This window comes from Notamacropus eugenii, chromosome 6 (assembly GCF_028372415.1).
Source record: "Notamacropus eugenii isolate mMacEug1 chromosome 6, mMacEug1.pri_v2, whole genome shotgun sequence".
Taxonomy (NCBI): domain Eukaryota; kingdom Metazoa; phylum Chordata; class Mammalia; order Diprotodontia; family Macropodidae; genus Notamacropus; species Notamacropus eugenii.
In genome coordinates, this window is record NC_092877.1 from 103371234 (window position 1) to 103394094 (window position 22861).

Here is a 22861-nt window from a genome sequence, read left to right on the forward strand (position 1 = left end):
AGGAGTTCTTTCATTTTTAGGGTTGTCTATTTCAGGTTAGGAGTTTCAAGTGATCCCAATAAGGACCACAGCCCTTCTCCCCAATCAGAGGCAGGACTGTACTTTAAGATAATTTGCAGAAGGCAAAAGATTGCTGATGGATAGAGTCCTTGAACATGGCTGGATGTGACTGACAGGCTAGGCAGAAGAAACCTTCTGTTCTGTTGGTCTTTTTGAATTTTTCACAACCATTCAAAGGGAAAATTTGCATCAGCAAGTATTTTGTGCTACAATATAGGAAACTGGAGCCCTTAAGATTTGTACTTTCTTGTTACATGTAAAGAAAACCTAGCTGTTGCTTAGTCTCTGTACCATGGCCCTGCACCAATGATCTATTATTTTCTGCTCCAAACAGTGAAGCATATTGTATTTGAGGGTTTGGTGTCATTATTCTTTCCCTAGTACATCTAATGATTGGTCCCTTTCTGAGATTGGTTACCAAGAAGTGGATGCTAACCCTGCTGAGGATGGTTACAGTTGGTAAGTTCAAGTGAGGCAATTTAATTTTTAAAAAATCAAATGAAAAATTAAAATTGACTTTGAAATATGAATGCTTGAAAAAGTGAATGAAGGAATTCTCTGTCTTATTCTACTTTCATGTAGAATAAATACAAAGAAGAATTGGACCAGGCATAAAAGTCTTTTAAATGTTAAAAACCCTTCTGCAAGGTAAATAACTCCATTATCTTTGCTAAGGAAACCCCAAATGGGGTCACAAAGAGTCTTACAGGACTGAAAAAGGACCAAATAACCAGAAGATACAGTGAGATTTCTTAGTTGTCTATTTTAACTGATATTTTTTTTGGATTTGAGCATGAGATTCCTCAAGTAGAAATAACAAAATACAAATAAAATGTTGTTTAAACACATGACTTTTATTTATGTATTTGCAGGAATTTTAGTGGGCTCCAAAACTTTGGATGGTAATTTTGGTGGCTGGAGTTTCTAATTTTTTTTTTGTTTGAATAATTGTCATCTATCAGACAATGTGAAAGAGTCATATACAACATGAAATATGCATTTTTTATGTTTTTTTGCAATTTGTTAAAAGAAATCAGGGCTTAATTCTCTTGAGCGCAAACCATCTACTGAGCTTCTTAAGCTGACTCCTCTCTTTTGGAATTTATTTTTTTGGTGAGACATAGATGCTGGCTAGCTCCCTTTTCTTTTCTTTCTTTATTTTCCCTGCTTAATAGTATTTCATTTTTTTTCAATTACATGTAAATGTAGTTTTCAACATTCACTTTTGTAAGATTTTGAGTTCCAGATATTTTTTTCTCCCTCTCTTCCCACTCCCCTCCCCAGGATGGCAAGCAATCTGATACAGCCTATACATGTACAATCATATTAAACGTATTTCCACATTTTTCATGTTGTGAAAGAATCAGAACGAAAGGGAAAAACATGAGAAAGGGAAAAAAGAGAGATAATAGCATGCTTCAATGTACATTCAGCCTCCATAATTCTTTGGATGTGGATAGCATTTTCTATCATGAGTCTTTTGGAATTGTCCTAGACCATTGTATAGCTGAGAAGAGCTAAACCTATCAAAGTTGATCATTACACAATGTTGCTGTTACTGTGTACAATAGTCTCCTGGTTCTACTCACTTCACTCAGCATCAGTTTGTGTCTTTCCAGTTTTTCTAAAATCTGCCTGCTTATCATTTCTTATAGAAGAACAGTATTCTATTACATTCATATACTGCAGCTTGTTCAACTGTTCCCCAGCTGATGGGCATCCCCTCAGTTTTCAATTCTTTGCCACTACAAAAAGAGCTGCTATAAATATTTTTGTACATGTAGGTCCTTTTCTCATTTTTATGATCTCTTTGAGATACAGTCCCAGAAGTGATATTGCCAGGTCAAAGAGCATGCACATCTTTATAGCCTTTTGGGTATAGTTCCAAACTGCTCTCCAGAATGGATGGATTAGTTTACAACTATACTAGCTGTACATTAGTGTTCCAATTTTCCCACATCTTCTCTGGAATTTATAATTTTCCTGTTTTATCATGTTAGCCAATCTGATGGATGTGATGCAGTACCTCAGAGTTGCTTTGATTTGCATTTCTCTAATCAATAGTGATTGAGCATTTTTTCATATGACTAGAGATAGCTTTAATTTCTTCCTCTGAAAACTGCCTATTCATATCCTTTGACCATTTACCAATTGGGAATGATTTGTATTCTTATAAATTTGACCCAGTTCTTTATATAGTTGAGAATTTTTGTCAGAGCCTTTGTCAGAAACACTGGTTGTAAAAATTCCCAATTTCCCTTCTAATCTTGGTTGCATTGGCTTTGTTTGTGCAAAAACTTTTCAATTTAATGTAAGCAAAGTTATCTATTTTGCATTTCATAATGTTCTCTATCTCTTGTTTGGTCACAGATTCTTCCATTCTCCATAAATCTGACAGGTAAACTACTCCTTACTCTCCCAGTTTGCTTATAGTATCGACCTTTATATGTAAATCATGTGTCCATTTTAACTTTATTTTGGTATACGGTATAAGATGTTGGTCTACACCTAATTTATGCATTTTCCAAGCAGTTTTTGTCAAATAATAAGTTCTTATCCCAGAAGCAGGAGTCTTTGAGTTTATCAAGTAGTAAATTTACTATAATCATTGACCACTGTGTTGTGTGTACCTAACCTATTCCACTCATCCACCTCTCTATTTCTTAGCCAGTACCGAGTAGTTTTGATGATTGCTGCTTTATAATACAATCTAAGAGCTGGTATGGCCAGGCCACCTTTCCTAGCATTTCCTTCCATTAATTCCTCTGATATACTGGGCCCTTTATTCTTCCAGATAAATTTTGTTACTATTTTTTCTAGCTCTATAAAATAATTTTTGGTAGTTTGATTAGTATGGCACTGAATAAATCAATTAAAGTAGAATTGTTATTTTTATATTAGCTCAGCCTACTCATGAGCAATTCATGTTTTTCCAGTTATTTAGATCTGACTTTAATTGTGTAAAAAGTGTTTTGTAAAAAAAAAAAGAAAAAAAAGAAAAGTGTTTTGTAATTGTGTTCATATAGTTCCTGGGTTTGTTTTGGCAAGTAGACTCCCAAATATTTTATAATGTCTACAATAGCTTTAAATGGAATTTCTCTATCTCTTGCTTTTGGGTTTTGTTAGTCACAACAAACATTTATTCAGAGCCTCCTATGTGCAAAGCACTGGGAAGATAAAGACAAAAAGGAATCAATCCTTGTCCTCAAAGAGTTTCCACTCTACTGAAGATTGGGACTTAACACAAGTAAGTACAACACAAAACCAGATAGAGTGCTAACAACAGTGTGAAGCTCACAGGCTTCATCAAAGAGGTAGCGTCTGATCTGAGCCCTAAAAAAAAGAGAGGCTTCAGAGGGGAAGACAGGAGATAAGAGGTGCTATGCTAAAGAGGAAAGAGCCCTGAATATGAAATTGAAGGATCTGGGTCCAAAGTCTATCCCTGTTTCTTGCTGTTTGTGGGACCTTAGACATGCGCAATGGCCACACCCCAGTAAACTGTTTTGGCAGATGAGCCAAACCAGGTTGAAGGTCACCAATGAGGTCTCAAACCCATTGGTGAGTTGGGGGGTATCTACCCCTAACATGTGAAGACTTCCACTGGTGGAATGGGTGGAGGAGAACAATTTGTTCCAATGGCTATGAAAGCAACTGAAGCAGGTGATATGGAGTGCTTAGAGCTTGGTTAGACACCGAAGATGTCAAGGCCATCCACTGCAGCCTGAGCCATCTCCAGCCATCTTGACTCTGTCCTGCCACCAGACTATGATGGTTCTGGAGGAGAGAGTGAGGCTGACAACTTCGTGCAACTCTGCCTCACTTAAATCTAATTTACACACAAATCAAAAGACATCACCCATACTATTTTACTATTATGCCTCAAAGTCCTGTGGCAACAGGGAAGTGATGAAACAGCAGGTGCGGATACACTGGGAGCTGTAGTCACAACCCTGCACACAGGCAGCCCATGCCATAGAGTCATTTCTCACTGGAAGCAGTAGTGGGACTCAGCAGCCCCCTGGGTGTCTGAGCAGCCTTTTTAAGGATCGCACTGCTCACCTCCTGGTATGACGAAGGGGGCTAGAAAAGGGGCCCTAAACATCGTCTGCTTACCCAATACTGGCCTGATTACCGCGGCAGGCAAGGAATCCCACTAGGCGATCGAAACACACAAAAATGTACAAAATGTACAAAAACATCTGCAAAGATGGTTCCACTCACCATCGGCACATGGAACATGTGTACACTAATAGACAACACAAAATCCAGTTGACCTGAAAGATGTACTGCTCTTGTTGCAAGAGAACTCAACAGGCATCGCATCCAAATAGGAGCCCTGAGTGAAACAAGGTTGGCAAATGAAGGCCAGCTTACTGAAGTTGGAGCTGGATACACACATTGAGATTGACATCTCTCATGAAATGAGCTAAGTTCCAAGAGGAACCAGCAACTTCAGAGAAAGCAAGATGGATTTTTATAGGGTAAAGATGCAATTGTATAACAGAAATTATGAATATTAAAAAGTCAAAAGGGGTTTGTTAAGGGATTAGATAACAAAGGAGGGGTCCCAGCCACAGTGGAACTGATCTTACAATTACCCACAATACATACAGAAAAAACCATTTTGGGGGATATGTGTGCCTGATAATCATATTATAATAAGCCTCTCTACATCACAAGTCCTCTCTAGGTCAGTTCTTCACTATTACTGTGCAGGTGTCTACTTAGGGAAAGTCCATTCTATTGTTTTGGGGTCCACATCCTGCTTGGGTATCCTGGTGGTGCTGCTCTCTGATTGGCTGAGTATTGTGGTCCTGTCTAACGCTAGATGGATGCAGTTGTGATTAAGTGCATGGACACACCTGCTGTTTGTGTGGGCAATATGAAGAATGGGTCTGGGGGCAGTGAGCAGCTGGGATTCCCATCACTTGGACACACCTACTGTTCTGTGAGAAATATGAGTTCATGAACACACCTTTTGTTCTAGTGAACAGTTTATGTATGAAGAGGTTAGGATATTGAAGTGGAAGAGTGAATGGCTAGGTAGGGGCAGTTGACCTGCTGTTCAGTGGAGCCAAAAGGAAGTTAGAATATTGGGGCTGGGGGCAGCTTTATTAGGATTCCATCAACCTAACCACAGTGCACATCAATCTTCTCATCTATGAAATTAAAGGGTTTGATTAGATGACCTCTAAGGTCCCTTCCAAGAGCAGCTAGGTAGCACCATAGTATACAATGCTGAGCCAGGAGTTAGGAAGACTCCTCTACCTGAGTTCAAATCTGGCCTCAGATATTTACTTGCTGTGTGACCCTGGGCAAGTCACTTAATCCTGTTTATCTGTTTCTTCATCTGTAAAATGAGCTGGAGAAGGAAATAGCAAACCATACCAGTATATTTGCAAAGAAAACCCCCAAATAGGGTCACAAAGGGTTGGATACAACTGAAATGACTGAACAGCAATGATGACAAGGTCCCTTCTAACCCTAAATCTATGATTCTGTAGAAAGGGAACTCATCCCATGCAGGGCAATGGATGACCAGGGGAAATACATGAAGGTACTTAGTATGCACTCGTTGGAATGTGAGGTTGGGAAAGAGGAATGGTATGAAAGAAGGTCTTCAAAGATAGATAGGAGCCAGTTTTCAAGGGGTCATAAGTGCTGGGCTGTGAATTTTGTATTTTTTCCCCTAGAAGCAATAGGAAATCACCAAAAACTTTCGATCAGTAAAGTGACATGTCCCAACCTGTGCCTTAGGAAGATCATTTGGGCAGCTCTTTGGAGGATGGGCTGGACAGGAGAGAGGCTGGCAGCAGAGAGGCAAATTAGGAGGGTATTGCAGTGACCCAGGTGAGAAATGATGAAACCCTGAACACAAGTGATAGTTGTGTAAGTGAAGATAAGGGGACTGGTGAATTAAATGTTATAGAGGTAGAAGAGACAAGACTTGACAAGTAATTGCATATTGGAAGTGGTGAGGGAAAGGGAAGAGCCAAGGATGATTGACCTTGAGTTTTCTTATCTGTAAAAAAGATACCTGTGTCATGATGGATAGAGCACTGGAGTGGGAATCAAAAAGCCTGAGGTTCAAATCTTGCCTCTGACCTCTATTAGCTGTATGACCTTAGGTAAGAGGTTTCACCTTTCTGAGTCCCAATTTCCTTGTATGTAAAATGAGTGGGACTGTTAGATGGCCTCTGAAGTCCTTTCTGGCTCTAATTATGATCCTGTGACACTTGCAGGATCAAATAAAATTAAGCACATGAAAATACTTCACAAAATGTGAAGCATTATATAAAAATAACCTATGGTTCAGGGCTTCTAAAATATTCCGGGCTCACATTGATCCCACTGGGCTTGACTCCAAAGGTGGAAAATTTCTCTTCATTTGGCTTTGTCTCCACCAGGATTAATCCAGGAAAGTCTTTAAGATAAAACTTAGTTATAGGGTTTCCCTATAATGTTGATAACTGGATCGCTTACCACCAAGTTACTCAGTGGACAATATGGGTGTCAGGTAGAGGACAGCTATTTATTTCTTCCACCACAGAAACTTCATTATGCAAAGTCCCCTCAGGTGTGCAAGAACAAGTACAGGAAATATAAAACACTCCAGTAGTCCATTATGTGTATTATATGCCTCCTGGAAGGTAAAGAATCTTTGTGTGACTGCTGAGCAGATATTTTACATTGAACTAGGACCTGCACTATTTGAGTAACTCCCAATGTTCAGGTCTCCTGGCCAGCCAAGGTATAATATTCTTTAGTTCTTCAGGTGCTGGCTGACTCTGGCTATGGTCGTCTTCTCCTTGGAGAAGCATACTGTTTCAGTCAGCTAATGCTGGCTGGGATCCCAACTTCTGTAATTCCAAATATTCAGCACGCACCAAGGCTAGAATATTTTATTTCTCAGGGGCATCAGTTTCTGGAAACCAAATAATACAGAAAGCAGCATTTAAGGACTATAGGTCCAGTCCTACTACAAGTTACCATTTCTATTGAGTAGTCTAGGAGAAAGGAAGAGAAATCTCCTCACCCAATCCAAAGGAAAGAAAATACTAGCAAAGGGTCTCAAGGAAGAGGAGTCCCCAAAGGGGACTTTCTCGTTTTTAAAGGCCACAAAAGTGGAAGGATCCTCCAACAAGAATTTGTACCCCCAAATCAGTCTCTAATAAGCATCTTCCATGCAGCCTCCCAATCTTGTGGACAGATCATGGGGTGCCTGTGTCATTCTAGAATGGTACACCCCCTTCAGCACGGGACCAGAGCTCACATCTAACTCCTTGGAGGTATTCCAGATTATCAAAGATCCACTCTTCTGTAATTACACTAAGTGGATTGGGGAATGTATAAAACCAAGCAAGGGTTCCTCTGATCATCACTGCTACTTAAACAAAAATATGCCATTAGCATTTTCATGAAATAAGGTCACATTAGTACTGGGATCATAGATCTAGAGATGGAAGGGATATCAGAAGTCAGGTAGTCTAAACCCTCATTTTACAGGTGAGGCAGTGGAGTCCCAGGGAATTTATGTAATTTTTCCATGGTCACATGCCTTTGGTATCATTTAAGACAAGGTCTGGCTGCAGAACCAGTGATTTTTAGGCAGCTAAGTAGGACGGTGGATAGAGCTACAAATCCAAATTCAGACACTTAATAGCTGGGTGACTGGCAAATCACTTAACCTCTGCTGGCCTCAATTCCTTCAGCTTAAAATGGGGATAGTAATAGCACCTGCCTGCCAGAATTGTGAGAATCAAATAAGAGAATAATTGCACAGTGTCTAGCACTCATAAATGCTTGCTTCCTTCCCTACCCTGTTATGCGCCAGTTAGATAGTTTGTTATTATCATAGAACTCCAATGGGAACTAAGAAATCCTTAGTTGCCTGTGTGAAAATGCTGAGTATCCTAATAACATTGTTGTACATTGTCCTGGAGGTGTCTCTAGGCACCTGGAATCAGGTAGGCTGAGATCAGATGCATCCTCAGGTACTTACTGTCTATGGGAGGAAATCACAATCTCTCTTTGCCTCAGTTTCCTCTTCTGCATATTGGGGTGTTAAAAATAACACATACCTCTGGGTTATTGTGAGACTCAATGAAATAACAATAATTGTAAAATCCTTAGCAAAGTGTTGGGCACCTTCTGAGCCCTATGACCCCAGTTTTCTACTCACGTCACAAGAAAGGACATGAAAGGGATTTTGTCCCAGCCACATATTATGGAGTCTTCCAACATACTTTGTGTCTCTTTGTAGGTATTTCAGAATATGAGGATTCATTTTAGGAAAAATGCTTATTCTTGTTCTTTGGTTACAGTACACTTCAATAAACCCAATCTGGAGCTGTCAGGCGGCCAACAAATGACGCTGACATTGTTTCGTAGCAACACTTGATGATTATGCAGGTAAGGGTGCACCTGATCTGCTTGGGTATTTATTTTCCTCTGTTGCATATTCCTCGTCCTTTATCCCTCCATTCCCAGATACTTCACTTTAAGGAGAAAAGCAAGACAAATATTTTCTTTGGGATCCCTTGATACATAGCCCCTGAGCCCTCCTCCCTTATGCTCTCTCTCTCTCTTCCTCTCTCTCTCTCTCTCTCTCTCTCTCTCTCTCTCTGGTCTCTCTCTCTCTCTCTCTCTCTCTCTCTCTCTCTCTCTCTCTCTCTCTCTCTCACCTTTTCCCTTCTCTCCTTCCCACCTGTACTTTTCTCTCTTTGTTTCTCTTTCCCTATCCTTCTTCCCTTCTCCCTTTCTTCCTCTCTTTGTCTCTCTTTTTCTCCCTCTCCTCCTCTCTCCTCTCCTGTCCCCTTCCCTCCTTCTCTCTCTTTCTTTCTCTCACTCCCCCCTTTTCCTCTTGCCCTTTCTTCTTCTCTCCCTCCCACTTCTCTTCTCTCTCTGCCTCTCTCTTTCCCTTTCCTTCTCCCTTTCTTTTCCTTCCTCCTGCTCTCCTTTCTCTCTGATTCTCTCTTTCTCCTTCCCCTCCTCTCGTTTCCTCTCCCTTTCCCTCCTCTTCTCTCTGTCTGTCTCTCTCTGTCTGTCTGTCTGTCTCTGCTTTGAAATAGCAATAGCTCCTGGGGCTGACTGCTGAAGTTTCTGTAAGCTAAAAGCCGGCTCTTTTATCTACTCCACAATCCTCAGTGCTCTCAATCTCCCTCCTTCTTATTCCTGAACTGGATTTTCTGAGCCGCAGTTGCTGTCTTGCCTCTCCTACTAAGAAGAATTCATAGGTCATTACCTATGAATTCTAGATCATTATCTGGAAATGTGCTAACTGCCTGACCCTCTCTCTATGAATCAAAAATGCTAACATCTCAAATGTGAAACTTAAAAGGAAAGAAAATCCTAAATTTAAATACTACCTCTCATAATTTTGTAAACCACTTCTCTTGCTTTCAAATATATACAGATTTTTTCCCCCTCTCTACCAATAGTGGTGCATTTTGTTGCACTGTGGACCTCTTTGGCAATCTTGTGAAATCTGTGGTCCCCTTCTCAGATAATGTTCTTAAACAGTTGAAGGAAGTCCCCAAAATTCAGGTAAAGATTAATGAAAATAAAGTTGTAATTTTTCCCCCTCCAATTTCATGGAACCTATGAAATCTATCCATGCACTGAAAGGGTCTATTGACTCTAGATTAAGATCTCCCATCCTATGCAAGGATCTAGGACAATTCCAAAAGATGATGGAAAATGCTGTCTACGTCCAGAAAAAGAACTATGGAGTCTGAATGCAGATCGAAGCGTATTATTTGCTCTCTTTTTTTTTGTTGTTGTTTCTTCTTGTGGTTCCTCCCATTCGTTTTAATTCTTCTTTACAACATGACTAATGTGAAAATGGGTTTAATATGAATGTATATGTAGAACCTATATCAGATGACATGCTTTCTTGGAGGAGGGGAGGGGAGAAAATTTGGAGCTCAAAATCTTATGGAAGTGAATGATGAAAACTAAAAATAAATAAATTTATTTTAAAAATTAAAAAAAGAAACTTAACAAAACAAATGGGGAAAGAGACATTGCAAATAATTTTATAGAAATTCTGTTATTCTGCTGAGTACAGTCTCAATACTATTCAAAACCTTTCCCCAAAGGCAAAAGGAAGATGTTCTCTCTGGGTGCCACTGAACCAGATTAAAATGTAATTGGGAAATATTTAACAGAATAAGAAACACAATAAATCATTAAAAAAAGAACTCCTATTCTAGATTAACTCTATTAATCATAAAAAGAAGGGCAAAATGTCAGTAGAGTTCAATCAGGATGATAAATCTAAAACTGGAAGAAACCCTAGAGGCTGATTAATCCAGACTCTCATTTACAAATGAAGAAGCCCTTAAAAGTACAGTGACTTGTAAAGTTGAGATATAAACCCAGGTCTTCTGTCTCCCTCTCTCTTTTCACTATACTATTCTACCTTCCAAATTGACTTTTCCACTTGGCTGCTCTCTAATTCTTAGTGAGTGAATGTCCTTTAGTAAATGGGTGGAGGTTAAAATCCTTTTTCTGACACAGATAAAATCTTAATACAACTTAATGGTGTGTGAGTTACTAAGATTAAAAAAAAATGCATTACCTGGTGGCTTGTCTTCTGGTGGCATATCAGAGGTGTCAGAGTTGTGGCCCACAGAATACCCAGTGAGTACATCCTGAACCAAATTAAAATACACTTGGAAAATGTTTAACAAAATAAATAAAAATATAATACAACATAGATAATGTTAATTTGTGATTTACTAAGTCAATATGCTGCCCCTAGGGAGCTGTTTCTATTTGAGTTTGATACCACTGGCCTAGAGGACAGAACATGACTTGCGGTCAGGTAGAACTACCTCAGTTACTAGTTGTGTAGCCTCTCTGGGTCTCAGTTTCCTCATTTGCAAAATAAAGGGATTGTACCGGATGACCTCCATCTAAGGTCCCTTCCAGCTCTAAATTTAAGACCCTATGATCTTATTTTTTTCAAATTTAATTAATTTATTTGTTTTCAGTTTTCAACAATCACCCTATGTTCTCATTTTGATAATTCTCTCAGAACAAACAAAGTTGGTTCTTAGATAAGAAATAAGGAGTCTACTTCTGTGATTGTCTTTGAAATATTTCTAGCTTAGGGAAATTGGGACCTGCCAGACCTCATCCTCTCCTAGTCTAGCCTTCCCAAATTCAGAATTATCTTCATGCCCCAAAAAAACATTGGGGGAGGATTGTAGAGGAATGGCTATACAAATAATTGCAATGCCAAGTGGACCTTTTAAGAGCGTAAGAAAGGTAGAGACAAAGAGAAATGAGAGCAAAAGATATATACTTTGATCTTCATTCAAAGTCCATCAGTTCTGTATCTGGGTATGCAGAGCATTTTTCTTCATGAATCATCGTATTGATCAGAGCACTTAAGTCTTTCACAGTTGATCATCCTTACAATATTGCTGTCATTATATACAGTGTTCTCTTGGTTCTGTTCACTTCACTTTGCATCAGTCCATGTGAGCCTTCCCCAGTTTTTCTGAAACTGTCCTGCATTTTTTTCTGAAAGCATCTTTCATGTTATTTCATACAGCACAATAGTATTCCATCACACTCATACCACAGCTTATCCAGCCGTTTGTCAATTGATGGGCATCCCCTCAATTTCCAATTCTTTGTTGCCACAAAAACAGATATTATATTTTTGTGCATACACACACACACGCACACATATCTCTTTGGAATAGTGCTGGTATTGCTGGGTCAAAGGGTATACACAGTTTGATAGCCTTTTAGGAATAGTTCCATATTGCTCTCTAGAACGGATGAATCAGTTCACAATTCTACCAGTAATGTGTTAGTGTCTCAAGTTTTCCACCTTTCCTTTCCAAGTCATTTCCTTTTTCTGTCATATTAGCCAATCTGATAGGTATGAGGTGGTACCTCAGTTATTTTGTGAATTTCTCTAATTATTAGTGGTTTAGAACTTTTTTTTCATATGACTATTGGGGCAGCTAGGTGACATAGTGGATAGAGTAATGGACCTGAAGCTAGGAAGACTCATCTTCCTGAGTTCCAATCTGTCTCAGACACTTACTAGCTGTGTGACCCTGGGCAAGTTCCTTAACCCTGTTTCCCTCTCAGTTCCTCATCTGTAAAATGAGCTGGAAAAAGAAATGGCAAATTACTTCAGTGTCTTTGCCAAGAAAACTGAAATGGGGTCATGAAGAGTCAGATACCACTGAATAGCAAAAATTGATAGCTTTGATTTCTTCTTCTGAAAAGTATCCTTTGACCATTTATCAATTGGGGAATGGCTCTTATTTTTATAAGTAGAATCCTTTTTTTAAAAAAAAAGTCTTTTAAGCCTATTTTTTTTTTTTTTGTTTTGGTCCTGTGACATCAGTGGTAAGGAAACCTCCTACCACGGTCTCAGAGAATTGCCTGGGGCACTTAGAGATTAAGTGCTTGTCTAGTCACTTAAACTTAACTCCACCCAAGGCACCCCTTTTGTTATTAATGGCAACAAAATAACACAAGGTTGATTTTTTAAAAAAAGTTATGTTTTAAAATTAATTTTGTTCCTTATCTAAAAATATACCCACAACTATATTAGCGAGAACTGTTTTTCATGTCTTATCAGCTAATAAATGCTTTATAATTGGGAACAACATTGGCTGCAATAGTTCACCTTGGAAGATGCTTTGCAATAATTTTAATTTTGCCTTTTTTTCTTAAAATCAGAACTTGGAGCACTGTTTCAGTTCCTCTACTTTTTGCTTTTAAAAAGTTCAGAAGTTTTGTTTTTAAATGTACCATCTTTGTTCATGAATGACTTTGTAACTATGCCAGAAACTTGAAACTATTTTTAAAAATTTGATTAACACATCTTGCATATCAGTATACATTAATTAAACACAAAGTGGAGAAAGCTATCATCATGTTTACATATTTATTTATCGCTTTAAAAATATTTTATTTTTCCCCAATTACATATCAAGAAAATTTTTAGCATTCATTTTTACAAGATTTTGAATTGTGAATTTTTCTCCCTCCCTCCCATCCGCTCTTCTGAAAATGGTAAGCAGTTTGATATAGCTTATACATGTGCGATCATGTAAAACATATTTCTATATCTGTCACAGTTGTGAAAGAAGAAACATATCAAAAGGAAAAAAAAACATGAGCAAGAATAAAGTAAGCAAAAAATATATATATTTCAGTCTGCATTCATAGTTCATCAGGTCTATATCTGCATATGGATAACCTTTTCCTTCCTGGATCCTTTGTACTTGTCTTGGATGATTGTGCTGCTGAGAAGAGCTGAGTCATTCACATTTGATCATCTCACAATATTGCTGATATTTACATATTTAGGATTTGGCATCTAAGCTTGATTCATGGATATTTGTTTCATTGTCAGATCCTTGGTTACTAAAATGTTTGCTTTCTTATCTGTCCCACCTTTCTGATTTTATTCAATTATGACATTGTTACAAAAATTATAATAAAATAACTAAGAATATAAAAGGACAATACCTATTTTACATGTACCTTGCTGGGATAGACCAACAATCAACATCTTGCGTGATTGGGCACTTTCAATGAGGAATTGTAAACCAATTAATAGCCAACTTTTCCGTCACATAATCAGTTTCACCAGTCTCTGATAGGTCTCTTCAGTGGCAGAATACACACATTACTTGAGAAACGACATGGATAGGGTAGCGCATAGATGGGTTTTCTTTCTTCTACTTGTTGCCGTGCCAGACAAATTCTGCTGCTCCATGTGAAGGAGACTCTGCTCACCTGAAACAACTTAAAGCTTATGGTTGAATGTATACAGGCAGTCTCCATTTATTGTCATGTTATTGTTTAGTCATTTCAGTCATGTTCAACTCGTTGTGACCCCATTTGAGGTTTTCTTGGCAAAGATACTGGACTGGTTTTCCATTTCCTTCTCCAGCTCGTTTTACAGATGATAAACTGAAGCAAACAGGGTTAAGTGACTTGCCCAGGGTCACACAGCTACTAAGTATCTGAGGTCAAATTTGAAGTCAGGTCTTCCTGACTCCAAGCCTGAAATTCAGTCTACTGTGTCACCTAGCTCCTGTTTTTGTGATGATGGCTTTCTAAATATAGCAATCAAAGACCAGCTATATTAAGCATATCACATTTTCCCATAAATTTGGGGTTGTTTCCCTGAACAAGAAGGTGACACTGGAAAAGTCATAAATATGACCATGTTGCAAAATGTTACAAAAGCAAACTTTTGACATCTATAAATCTTTATAATATTTTAAAATAGCGGAATGATGCACTTAGTGCTATTAAGTAGACAATTACACATTGATCGTACATGGTGACTGAATATTCATAAAACACATATACTTTGATGCTTATCGAAATTATATTTTATGATAGTCAAACACATAATAAGTATTAGAGTATCATGTTATAAATATGATTTATCTAACCTCATTGTTTTGGCTATAGCAAATTTTAAATATTTAATTGCTGATACTTTCACTTGTCTCCTTAATACTAGAAACGTGTTATAAGGATGACTGGTAAAAGTGCATGTGTCTTTAAAAAGCTGACCAGAGAAATATGAAATGATGCTTTTTTTCTTTTGGAAAATTTTCCTGTTGCAAGCAGAAACATGGAAAATCATCAGATCTTAAGTTGGGATCTATCTTAAAAACAAAAACTACCATTTTAGCAGCTAAATATTTGAAGGCTTCACTAGGGCTTTAGTTGGAAGGATTTGGAGAAAAGTCTTTCTTGAATCTAGACCTCTTGTTTATCCTTTAAAAAAAAAATTTGCTTGTCTTTTGCCCTTCAAACAAAATCAAGTGGAAAGAAATCACAATGGGGGATGTAGAAGTGGGAAATCCATTTGTTACCTTCGATTGTGGGGGAAAGGCATTTTTGGTTGATAGTACTGACATAAACCTCAGGATTTTATAACATTAGTTAGCAAAAGTCACTTTTGTCTCTTTGTATCATATATTTAAAGTTGGAAGGAATGGTTGTCCCTTCTTTCAGTCACTGGGAGGGGTCAAAAGTAGAGTCTGTAGCAGAATCATTAAGTAAATGAGTAAAGGTTATGAAAAGTGAAATATAGCGCGTGTTAAATTAGATGGTACAGTTGATGAAATTATTCAACAATCACACTTCTTTTCATTCAGAAAGAGCATCTTCACTTGGTACTTTCTGCTGAACGGAAAATATCACATCAGCAGATCTGAACTAGAATAAATGCTGTGGACTTGTGAGTTCTGGATGGCACAGCTCGAACTATCAAATTTGGTGCTGTGTCAAGAAACTCACCAAATCACTTTTTAAAGACAAATTCATTTGGGGAGACTCCAGGACAGTAAGTGCCCCATAAATCATTCCTGATAGAAGTGTCCCATGATGACTGGTACATTAAAAGTCTCCTGCTGGGAAGACCAGGTAATAGCGGGGAGCTTTGGCAAGAAACTCACCTGGAGTTCAGATGACAGTGGTAGGGTGGTGAGAAGTGGAAAGAGATCTCACAGACTATAATCCTCAGGGGTGGGTTTTGAACCCAGGCCTCTGACTCCAGAGTCAATGAATGCTCTTCCCACTGTAGCTTGCTGTCTCCCATTTCAGAGGTATAATGGGAAAAACAGCTGTCCTGGGAGTCTAGATGCCCATATTCTCATCCCAACTTGGTCATTAATTAGCTGTGTGACCTTGGGCAGATCACAACTTCTCTGGACTTCTCCTTCGTCAACTGTAAAAAGAGAGTAAGACCAGTTGATTTTTCAGGTCCCTGCCAGCACTAAAGATTCTATAATCCTCATCTTGGCAAAGATTTTGTGGTATTCTGAGTTTGTTTGTTTTTAGAATTGGAAAGAGGATTAATACAGATTAACTAACTGATTTTAGTGGTTGTGTTTTGTCTTCTGTCTCCAAGTTCCCAATAACAATAGCCGATCTCTTCTCCCTGCACTCCCTGTACTGAAGAGATAGCTGGGAGCATTTTGTTAGGCTGCGCCATTGCCATGTGGCCTCAACTTCTTGGCCACCTCATTAGTTCAGAGATGAATCCTGGGATGACATCTTGATTTTTTTTCTGGGCCTGGTATACAGTTTTTAAGTATGTGCCAGGAGGTATCTAGGCTAGGGAAAGTCTGATGTATTTTTGGGTAAGTGGTTCCTGTGAAATTCTGTAGTCAAGTGGCATCTCACTGATGTCTCAAATCATGATCAAAATATAGCCCTTTAATAGGTGGACTTGGAAGGACTGACATCTTGCTTTTCTCAAGTCAGTCACAAACATTAATTAATTGCCTATATACTATGTGCCTGGCACTGTGTTAAGTGCTGGGGAAACAAAGACAGTCTTTTTCTTTTAAATAAATGGGATATTTGCATGATAAGGAACAAAGTGTAGTTTAAGAAAAATCTTATTAAATATCTAAATTTCTGTATTAACTATATCCTTAGTTCATTGTGTCTCAAAAGTTACTATTATGACTAGCATTGTCCTGTGCTAGGGAAAAAATTAAACCCAAGATACAAATGCCTCAAGGGCAACATTGCTTTGATGAAAGTATCAGAAAACAAAGCAAGAAAAAACATTCTTGATATGGTGCGGGGATGGTTGCATTACTAAGGTTAGAGTTGTCTCTCATCTCCCATATTGTGATTTTCTGTGGCCCACAGAATTTATACTTGAGCTTTCACTTAGTATATTTCCTAAAACATGGGGAAAAGATCTGTCTTTGGTCAGAACGGAGAATTCCTTGTATAAAATTGCATCCACCAGCAGAGGGCAACATGTCCTCGATTTAACAATAAATTTCAGGTAGTGTGGTGTGACAGAGTTGAACTTGGTACTAGGACTAACTCTCATTTCAAATTCTGCCTCAGATACTTACTAATTGTATGATCATGGTCAAGTTACTTAATACATTTTAATAATATATAAAAGATGCATATTTTATACTTTTCCCATAAACAACCAAGTATTAAATATATATTTTAAAAATCCCCGTTATCAAATAATCATTTTTCTGTTTCAGTGGTTATGAACTTATGGATATTTTAAAAAAGGACTACAGATTTAGAGGTGAAAGGGACCTCAAAGATTATCTAGCTTATCCGCTGATTTTAAAGATGAGTGAACAGAGGTCCAGAGACAAAGAAACATCAGCTACTAAGTGTCCAAGCTTGTAATTGAATTTAGGTCCTCCGATTGTAAGCTCTGAGCACTTTCCCCCACACCACACCACGTTCAAAAGCTTAGCTGAAATTTCAGGTCATTTTCTTGTTCAATTGATTTTTCATTAATGATTTAACAGTTGGCCTTTACCAGAAATCTACAAATTGAATTCTAATCATTCATTTCACATATAAATAAAGTGCGTCAAGACTCAATAAACTGAAAAACACTGAATAAAAAACCACACCAGCAGTAGGCTGAATCCCTCCCAATGCTGTCTTCTCCCTAATAGCCTCATACATTGGTACTCCTTTGCAAAAAAGAAAAAAGAAAAAAAAAGAAAGAAAAGAAAGAAGGAAAAAGAAAGAATGTCTTCTTGTGGTTTTTTTTTTGTTTTTTCATTGTAATAATTGCCAATCCCCCCACTTAGCCTAATCTTGCAATAAAGAAAGACAGTTAAGCAAAACCAATTAATATTGAGTCTAACAATGTGTCATATTCCATTGTGATTTGTCCCCCTCTTCTCCAAAAAGAAGAAGGAAGTGTGTTGTATGGGCAGGTGGGTGGCAGAGTGGATAGCGGGTCTTAGAGTCAGGAAGATCTGAGTTCAAATTATACATCAGATATTTACCAGCTATGTGACCCTGGGCAAGTCACTTAACCTCTATTTGCATCAGTTTCCTAATCTATAAAATGGGAATAATAATAGTACCTACCTCCCAGGGTTGCTTTGGATCCGATGAAAAAATTATAAAACTCTTAGCACAATGCTTGGCACATAGTACGCACTATAGAAATGTGAACTATTATTGTTATCATCCATTCTCTTAGACCAAGGTGGCTCGTCATAATTCATCAGATAGAATAGATATGATTCATGAATTCTTTTTTATTTCAAACAAAATTGAGAAATAACCACTGAGATTTTGACACCAGATACTTTCTCTAGCTCTTCACATAACCTGAGATATTGGAACGTGCATTGCTTAGTCTATTTCTTCCCTGATATCTTGGTTTTTGGTGCACTTCAAGTTTCTTTCGGTTTCTTTCCCGTTGTGTGTGCTCTTTGTCACTCTGTCCTCTTGTCTAATACTCTGCTTTTTTCCTCCTTCAGCTTGCTTAGGGGTCCACCATGTGGAGAAAGATAATGAAAATAAGCTCTCATGAATATTTCATTCTATTCATAATTATACTTCCTCAAAAGTGATGAATGGTAGGTTGGCTTTTTGCGTTTTCTTTCTCTCTCTCTTTCTCTTCCCTTGCCCTTTATGTCTGTCTCTCTCCTCTTTCTTTCTCTTTCCTTTTTCTCTTTCTTCCTTTCTCCTCCCTCTCTTTCTCTCTCCCTCTTTCTCCTTTTCTTTTTCTCCTTCTTCTGCTCTTTTCCCTCTTGTCTGCTTCCTTATCATCAGCATTTATCATTAGCATAATATATTCAGTTAGCTCAGGGCCAATTCAAGAACAGAGGTTGGCCTGGGATTTTTATACCTTGTTAGAAATTATAATTTATTTTGGACCTATCCTGGGCCTGGAGATCCCAAGCCTGAATTAGATATAGAAGTACTAGCTAAATGGTACCCCTATGAACTAAAGCATCCTTTATCCTCTTTCCCAAACTGGTGTCACATATTCTAGGAAGTCAAGTACTCTTTTGTACAGAAATCATAGTTTTTCCACAAGTGTCTCTAATTAATTCTCTGGAATATGTTAGGGATTTAAGGAGACACATTAACACTTCCAGCTATTAGGAGTCCCCAGAAACCCCATTGTAATCTACTTATGGGTCTTAAATCTTTATCTGGTTGACTCCCAATCCAACAGCTGCTATCCCACTGCCCTGCTCTATAGAGAACTTTGCAACACCCTTCAGTTAGCATCTTGCACCAGCTCAACCACACCTCAGCAAGAGCATAGGATTCTAGAGAAACATCAGTCCTTCCTCATTAGAGAAAAGTTGGGATACTTTGGAAATAGTCTATTATTTCTATAGTACTTGTTGAATGATTCTCTCATGGCTCCCTGAATGCCAAATTTATAATCAGGGACTAGCTTAGGTACTGAGAGAGATATGGTTCAATTGCTTTGTATTTTCAGTTTGATGATTAAAATGAAATTTCACCCACAATCTTGTCTATTTGCATTAGTCATAAAAAGGAATATTGGTCAAAATGCATTAAATATTTTCTTTCAGGGGCATTATTGTTAATTGCTGTACTAGATCTGATTGCTGAGCCCCAAAAAACCTGGAGTCAATTCTTCACACTAAAACTAATCCTAAAATGCTACCAGAAAAAAAAGTGAAAATTATCTGAAACTGTATAGTATCATTTTGCTTTGTTCCTAATACAGTTAAGTGGATTTTATAAAGGAATATTCCATCTAGTTATTTTGGACATCTCAAAGGTGATGGTGGTTGATTGACCAGTTAACTTACTTCCAGTTTCACCGTTCTTCCCTAAATATTGAATTGGGCCAAAATCTGAAATGAAGGTGAACAAGAGCTCCAAACTTACCAATTCTGATTCAAACAAAAATCAAATCTACATTTATTGAGCACCTACTATGTGTTAGATACCATAGGTATATACAGATATATAAGACTTGGTCTTTATCATGCACACAGCCAAAGACAAAAGACAGAAACGTGAAAAGTCTAGTAACAACAAAAAATTTAAGTAACTGCAATAGAAGACAGGTCAAGCAGTATATGACTCCCACTAAAAAAACATTTCAGTGTTCAATTCAACATTTATTAAGCATCCACTATTTGCAAAATCTTATACTATATCCTGGAAATTCAAAGATAAAAAGGAAATAGTCCCTTTCCTTTAGGAGTTTACATTTCCCTGCAAGGGGTATATGAAATAGGGCTAGAAATATGTCAAGAGGAATATAAAATAAGGCTGGAGTTGAAAGTCAGATTAGGGAACATTTATCAGTAGGCAGGAACCCTGAAGGTGGTTGATCAAAGGAAATGGTTAGATTTGTGCTTCAGGAAGATTATTTTGGCAGCTTCAAGGTTGAATTAGAGAGGAGAGATTGGAGGAAACAGGAAGATAGCAGAGTCATCCAGGCAAGAGGTAAAGAGAGTTTGATCTAGGCTGGCACCTATTTGAGTAGAGGGGAGAAGGGGACTGATACAAGGGATGTAGAGGTTGAATCAACAAGATGTGGCAGATTTTTACATGTGGTGAATGAGAGAGAGGGGAGAGTTAAGGACAACTCAAAAGTTAGAAATCTGTGTGACTTGGAGGGGAGTGTTACCCTTACCAGATATAAAGAAATTGAGAATAGTATTGAATTTAGTGGAGAAAGGGAGATAATGAATTCTGTTTTAGTCATGAGATGATTAGAAGATGTTCAGGAGGAGTCATCCTGGGAATAGCTGGTCATACATGATAGAGAGAAAAACTAGGGCTGGATGTCCAGATTTGGGAGTTATCTTGTTAGATCTCATTCTTGAGCAGGTGGAAGCTGATGAGTTCTTCGAGAGAGAAGAGGATCCAGGATAGAACCCTAGTGGACAACCACAGAAAAAGGGTAAGAGTTGGGCAATGGCCTAGTGAGAAATCCTGTGTTCTAGCAATGTCAGAAAAGTTCCATGTGGAATTAATAAGAAAATAAGGAATAAAATAAAGTAAACATTGATGCCTTTCTTTTCTGACCTCTGAAGACCATAACCCTTTGTGTTTAGGTACTCTTCTATAGCCTACTCTTCATTCCTCCCCACCTCCAGCTAATTCAGTCTATGTCTGCAACCCCTTGGGGTGAGTGGTATTGAGGAAAAGGTCTCTTGAATGGAAGATGACTCCCATCTCCTGCATTACTAGCACTATAAGGAAACACTTGTAAATGGTGGGGTGAGGGGATGAAGTAGCTTGCAGAGGTTCTCAAGGTGAGTGCTACCACCCCCAGGGGGTGCTGGAATAATCCAGGGGTGGTAGTAACCTCTGGGCCAATTGGGGGGCATTGAATAAAAATAAGGGTGTAGCGGAAGCACAAGGAAAGAAGAGAAGAAAATTTTGGAAAACCATTTGTACATATTTCATCTATTATGTAACAAAGTTAAAGTTATACTGATTACATTATTTTCCAAATAAGCACACAAAATGCAAGTTGTACCTGACCACTGGTTAAGTCTACCGACAGGTCTTAACAAGCAAGTGTTGGCAGGTGAGCTTGTCACATATTGTTGGGAAGTCCAATATGTCACGTATTGCCAGGAATATGTGCATATAATGCCTTGTTTACTATACAATGTTGTATGGTTATATGATGCAATATTGCATGATATTTCAATGAAGGAAAACCCCCACAAATTTACAATAAATTATTAAATTTAAAATGTCATTAAAAAATTATATTCTTTTGAAATGATGCAAATTTCAAAGAAAAATCATTAAAGGGTTAAAGAAAGTAGATTTCCAGGGGGGGTGCTGAGCAATTTTTTTTTTTGAAAAGTAGATGGTAGGCCAAATAAGTTTGGGAATCTTTGCTCTAGAGCTATCCTGATTTGTTTTGTATGCAAGAGCTTCCCCAACTAGTGAAAATATGATACTAAGACCCTCTAGCTGGTGGGAAGAGTTGGGCAGCCAGGGACTGAAATAATAATCTTTATACAGAGCTTTAGAGTCAGAGGATTTACAGGCAGGTATTTTGTAACTCCAGTCTAAGGCTGTAGCTGTGATGGAAGCCAAGGTGGAAAGATAGGGACAAAAGTAAACCAAACTGGATGCAGAAGAATTTGAAATAAGCCACAGTGTTGTGATTTGTTATAGAAGTGCCAAAGTGAGATGAGGAAAAACCAGGCAGGAGCCTTGCAGCTGGAAACACCTGGCCAGTCTAACCATTGTTGGAACCAACTCCTCTGATGCATTAAGCAATGTTTTGAAGGTTGATCAGAAAAAACTCCACCCAGATAGGAAGAGTCTATCTCAGCATTAGTTTTCACCACCTTGGGGGTAGGTATACTTCTTCAAGTTGGATGAAGGGAGGTTGTTCTCCTCCCCCCCCACTTTAGGTCCTTCTTTATGATAACTAGGGGTAAGAGTGGATGCCAAAGTCCCAAACATGTTCTAGTCACCCAGTTCTCAGAGTTTTAGTTGCTGGGGTAGTAAATGAGGAACAGTAACCAATATATAGAGGGTATGATTTCTGGAAACACATTTGCATATGAGCTGGATGATTTCAGTTCTCTCCAAGAGCTCCTCAGATTGTCACGGAGGGGCAGCTACTTCCTCCAATCACTCTGGTACAGGGCAGAACTTGCACAAGGCTGATCAATCAATCAATGATTATTTATTAAGTGACTACTATACGCAGTGAGCATTGCTCTGTCTAGGCTATGGGGATACAAAGACTATTCAGTAAGTGTATGTTGAATCCACAGAGTCTATATGGTGGGAGCTTGTACAAAAATAAGTTGAGAGTTCTGAATTTCAAATAACTTAAACTGAAGAAATCTTAAGTGAAAACTGTCACCTGATAGAGGCCTTGGTAAGCTTGGGTTTGTATCATTTATCCCAGCACTTGTTTTTTACCTTTTCTGTATCTATATTTTTTTTTCAAAAAGACTCTTGTTAGCAACGAGGATGACCGCATTTTCATTTTATTTGCCATTACCAATGAAAAGTTTTC

General features: G+C 38.2%; 1 protein-coding gene across 1 annotated transcript in view; it reads left to right on the forward strand.

Annotated features, from left to right (window-relative positions):
• The first annotated feature begins 339 nt into the window (after positions 1 to 339).
• Positions 340 to 22861, forward strand: part of CWH43 (cell wall biogenesis 43 C-terminal homolog) — a 54950-nt gene continuing 32428 nt past the window's right edge. The window contains 4 exon segments of the mRNA XM_072621434.1: positions 340 to 391; positions 394 to 519; positions 5565 to 5664; positions 8324 to 8430. Coding sequence (XP_072477535.1) covers positions 367 to 391; positions 394 to 519; positions 5565 to 5664; positions 8324 to 8430 — 358 coding nt within the window. The 5' untranslated portion in view covers positions 340 to 366.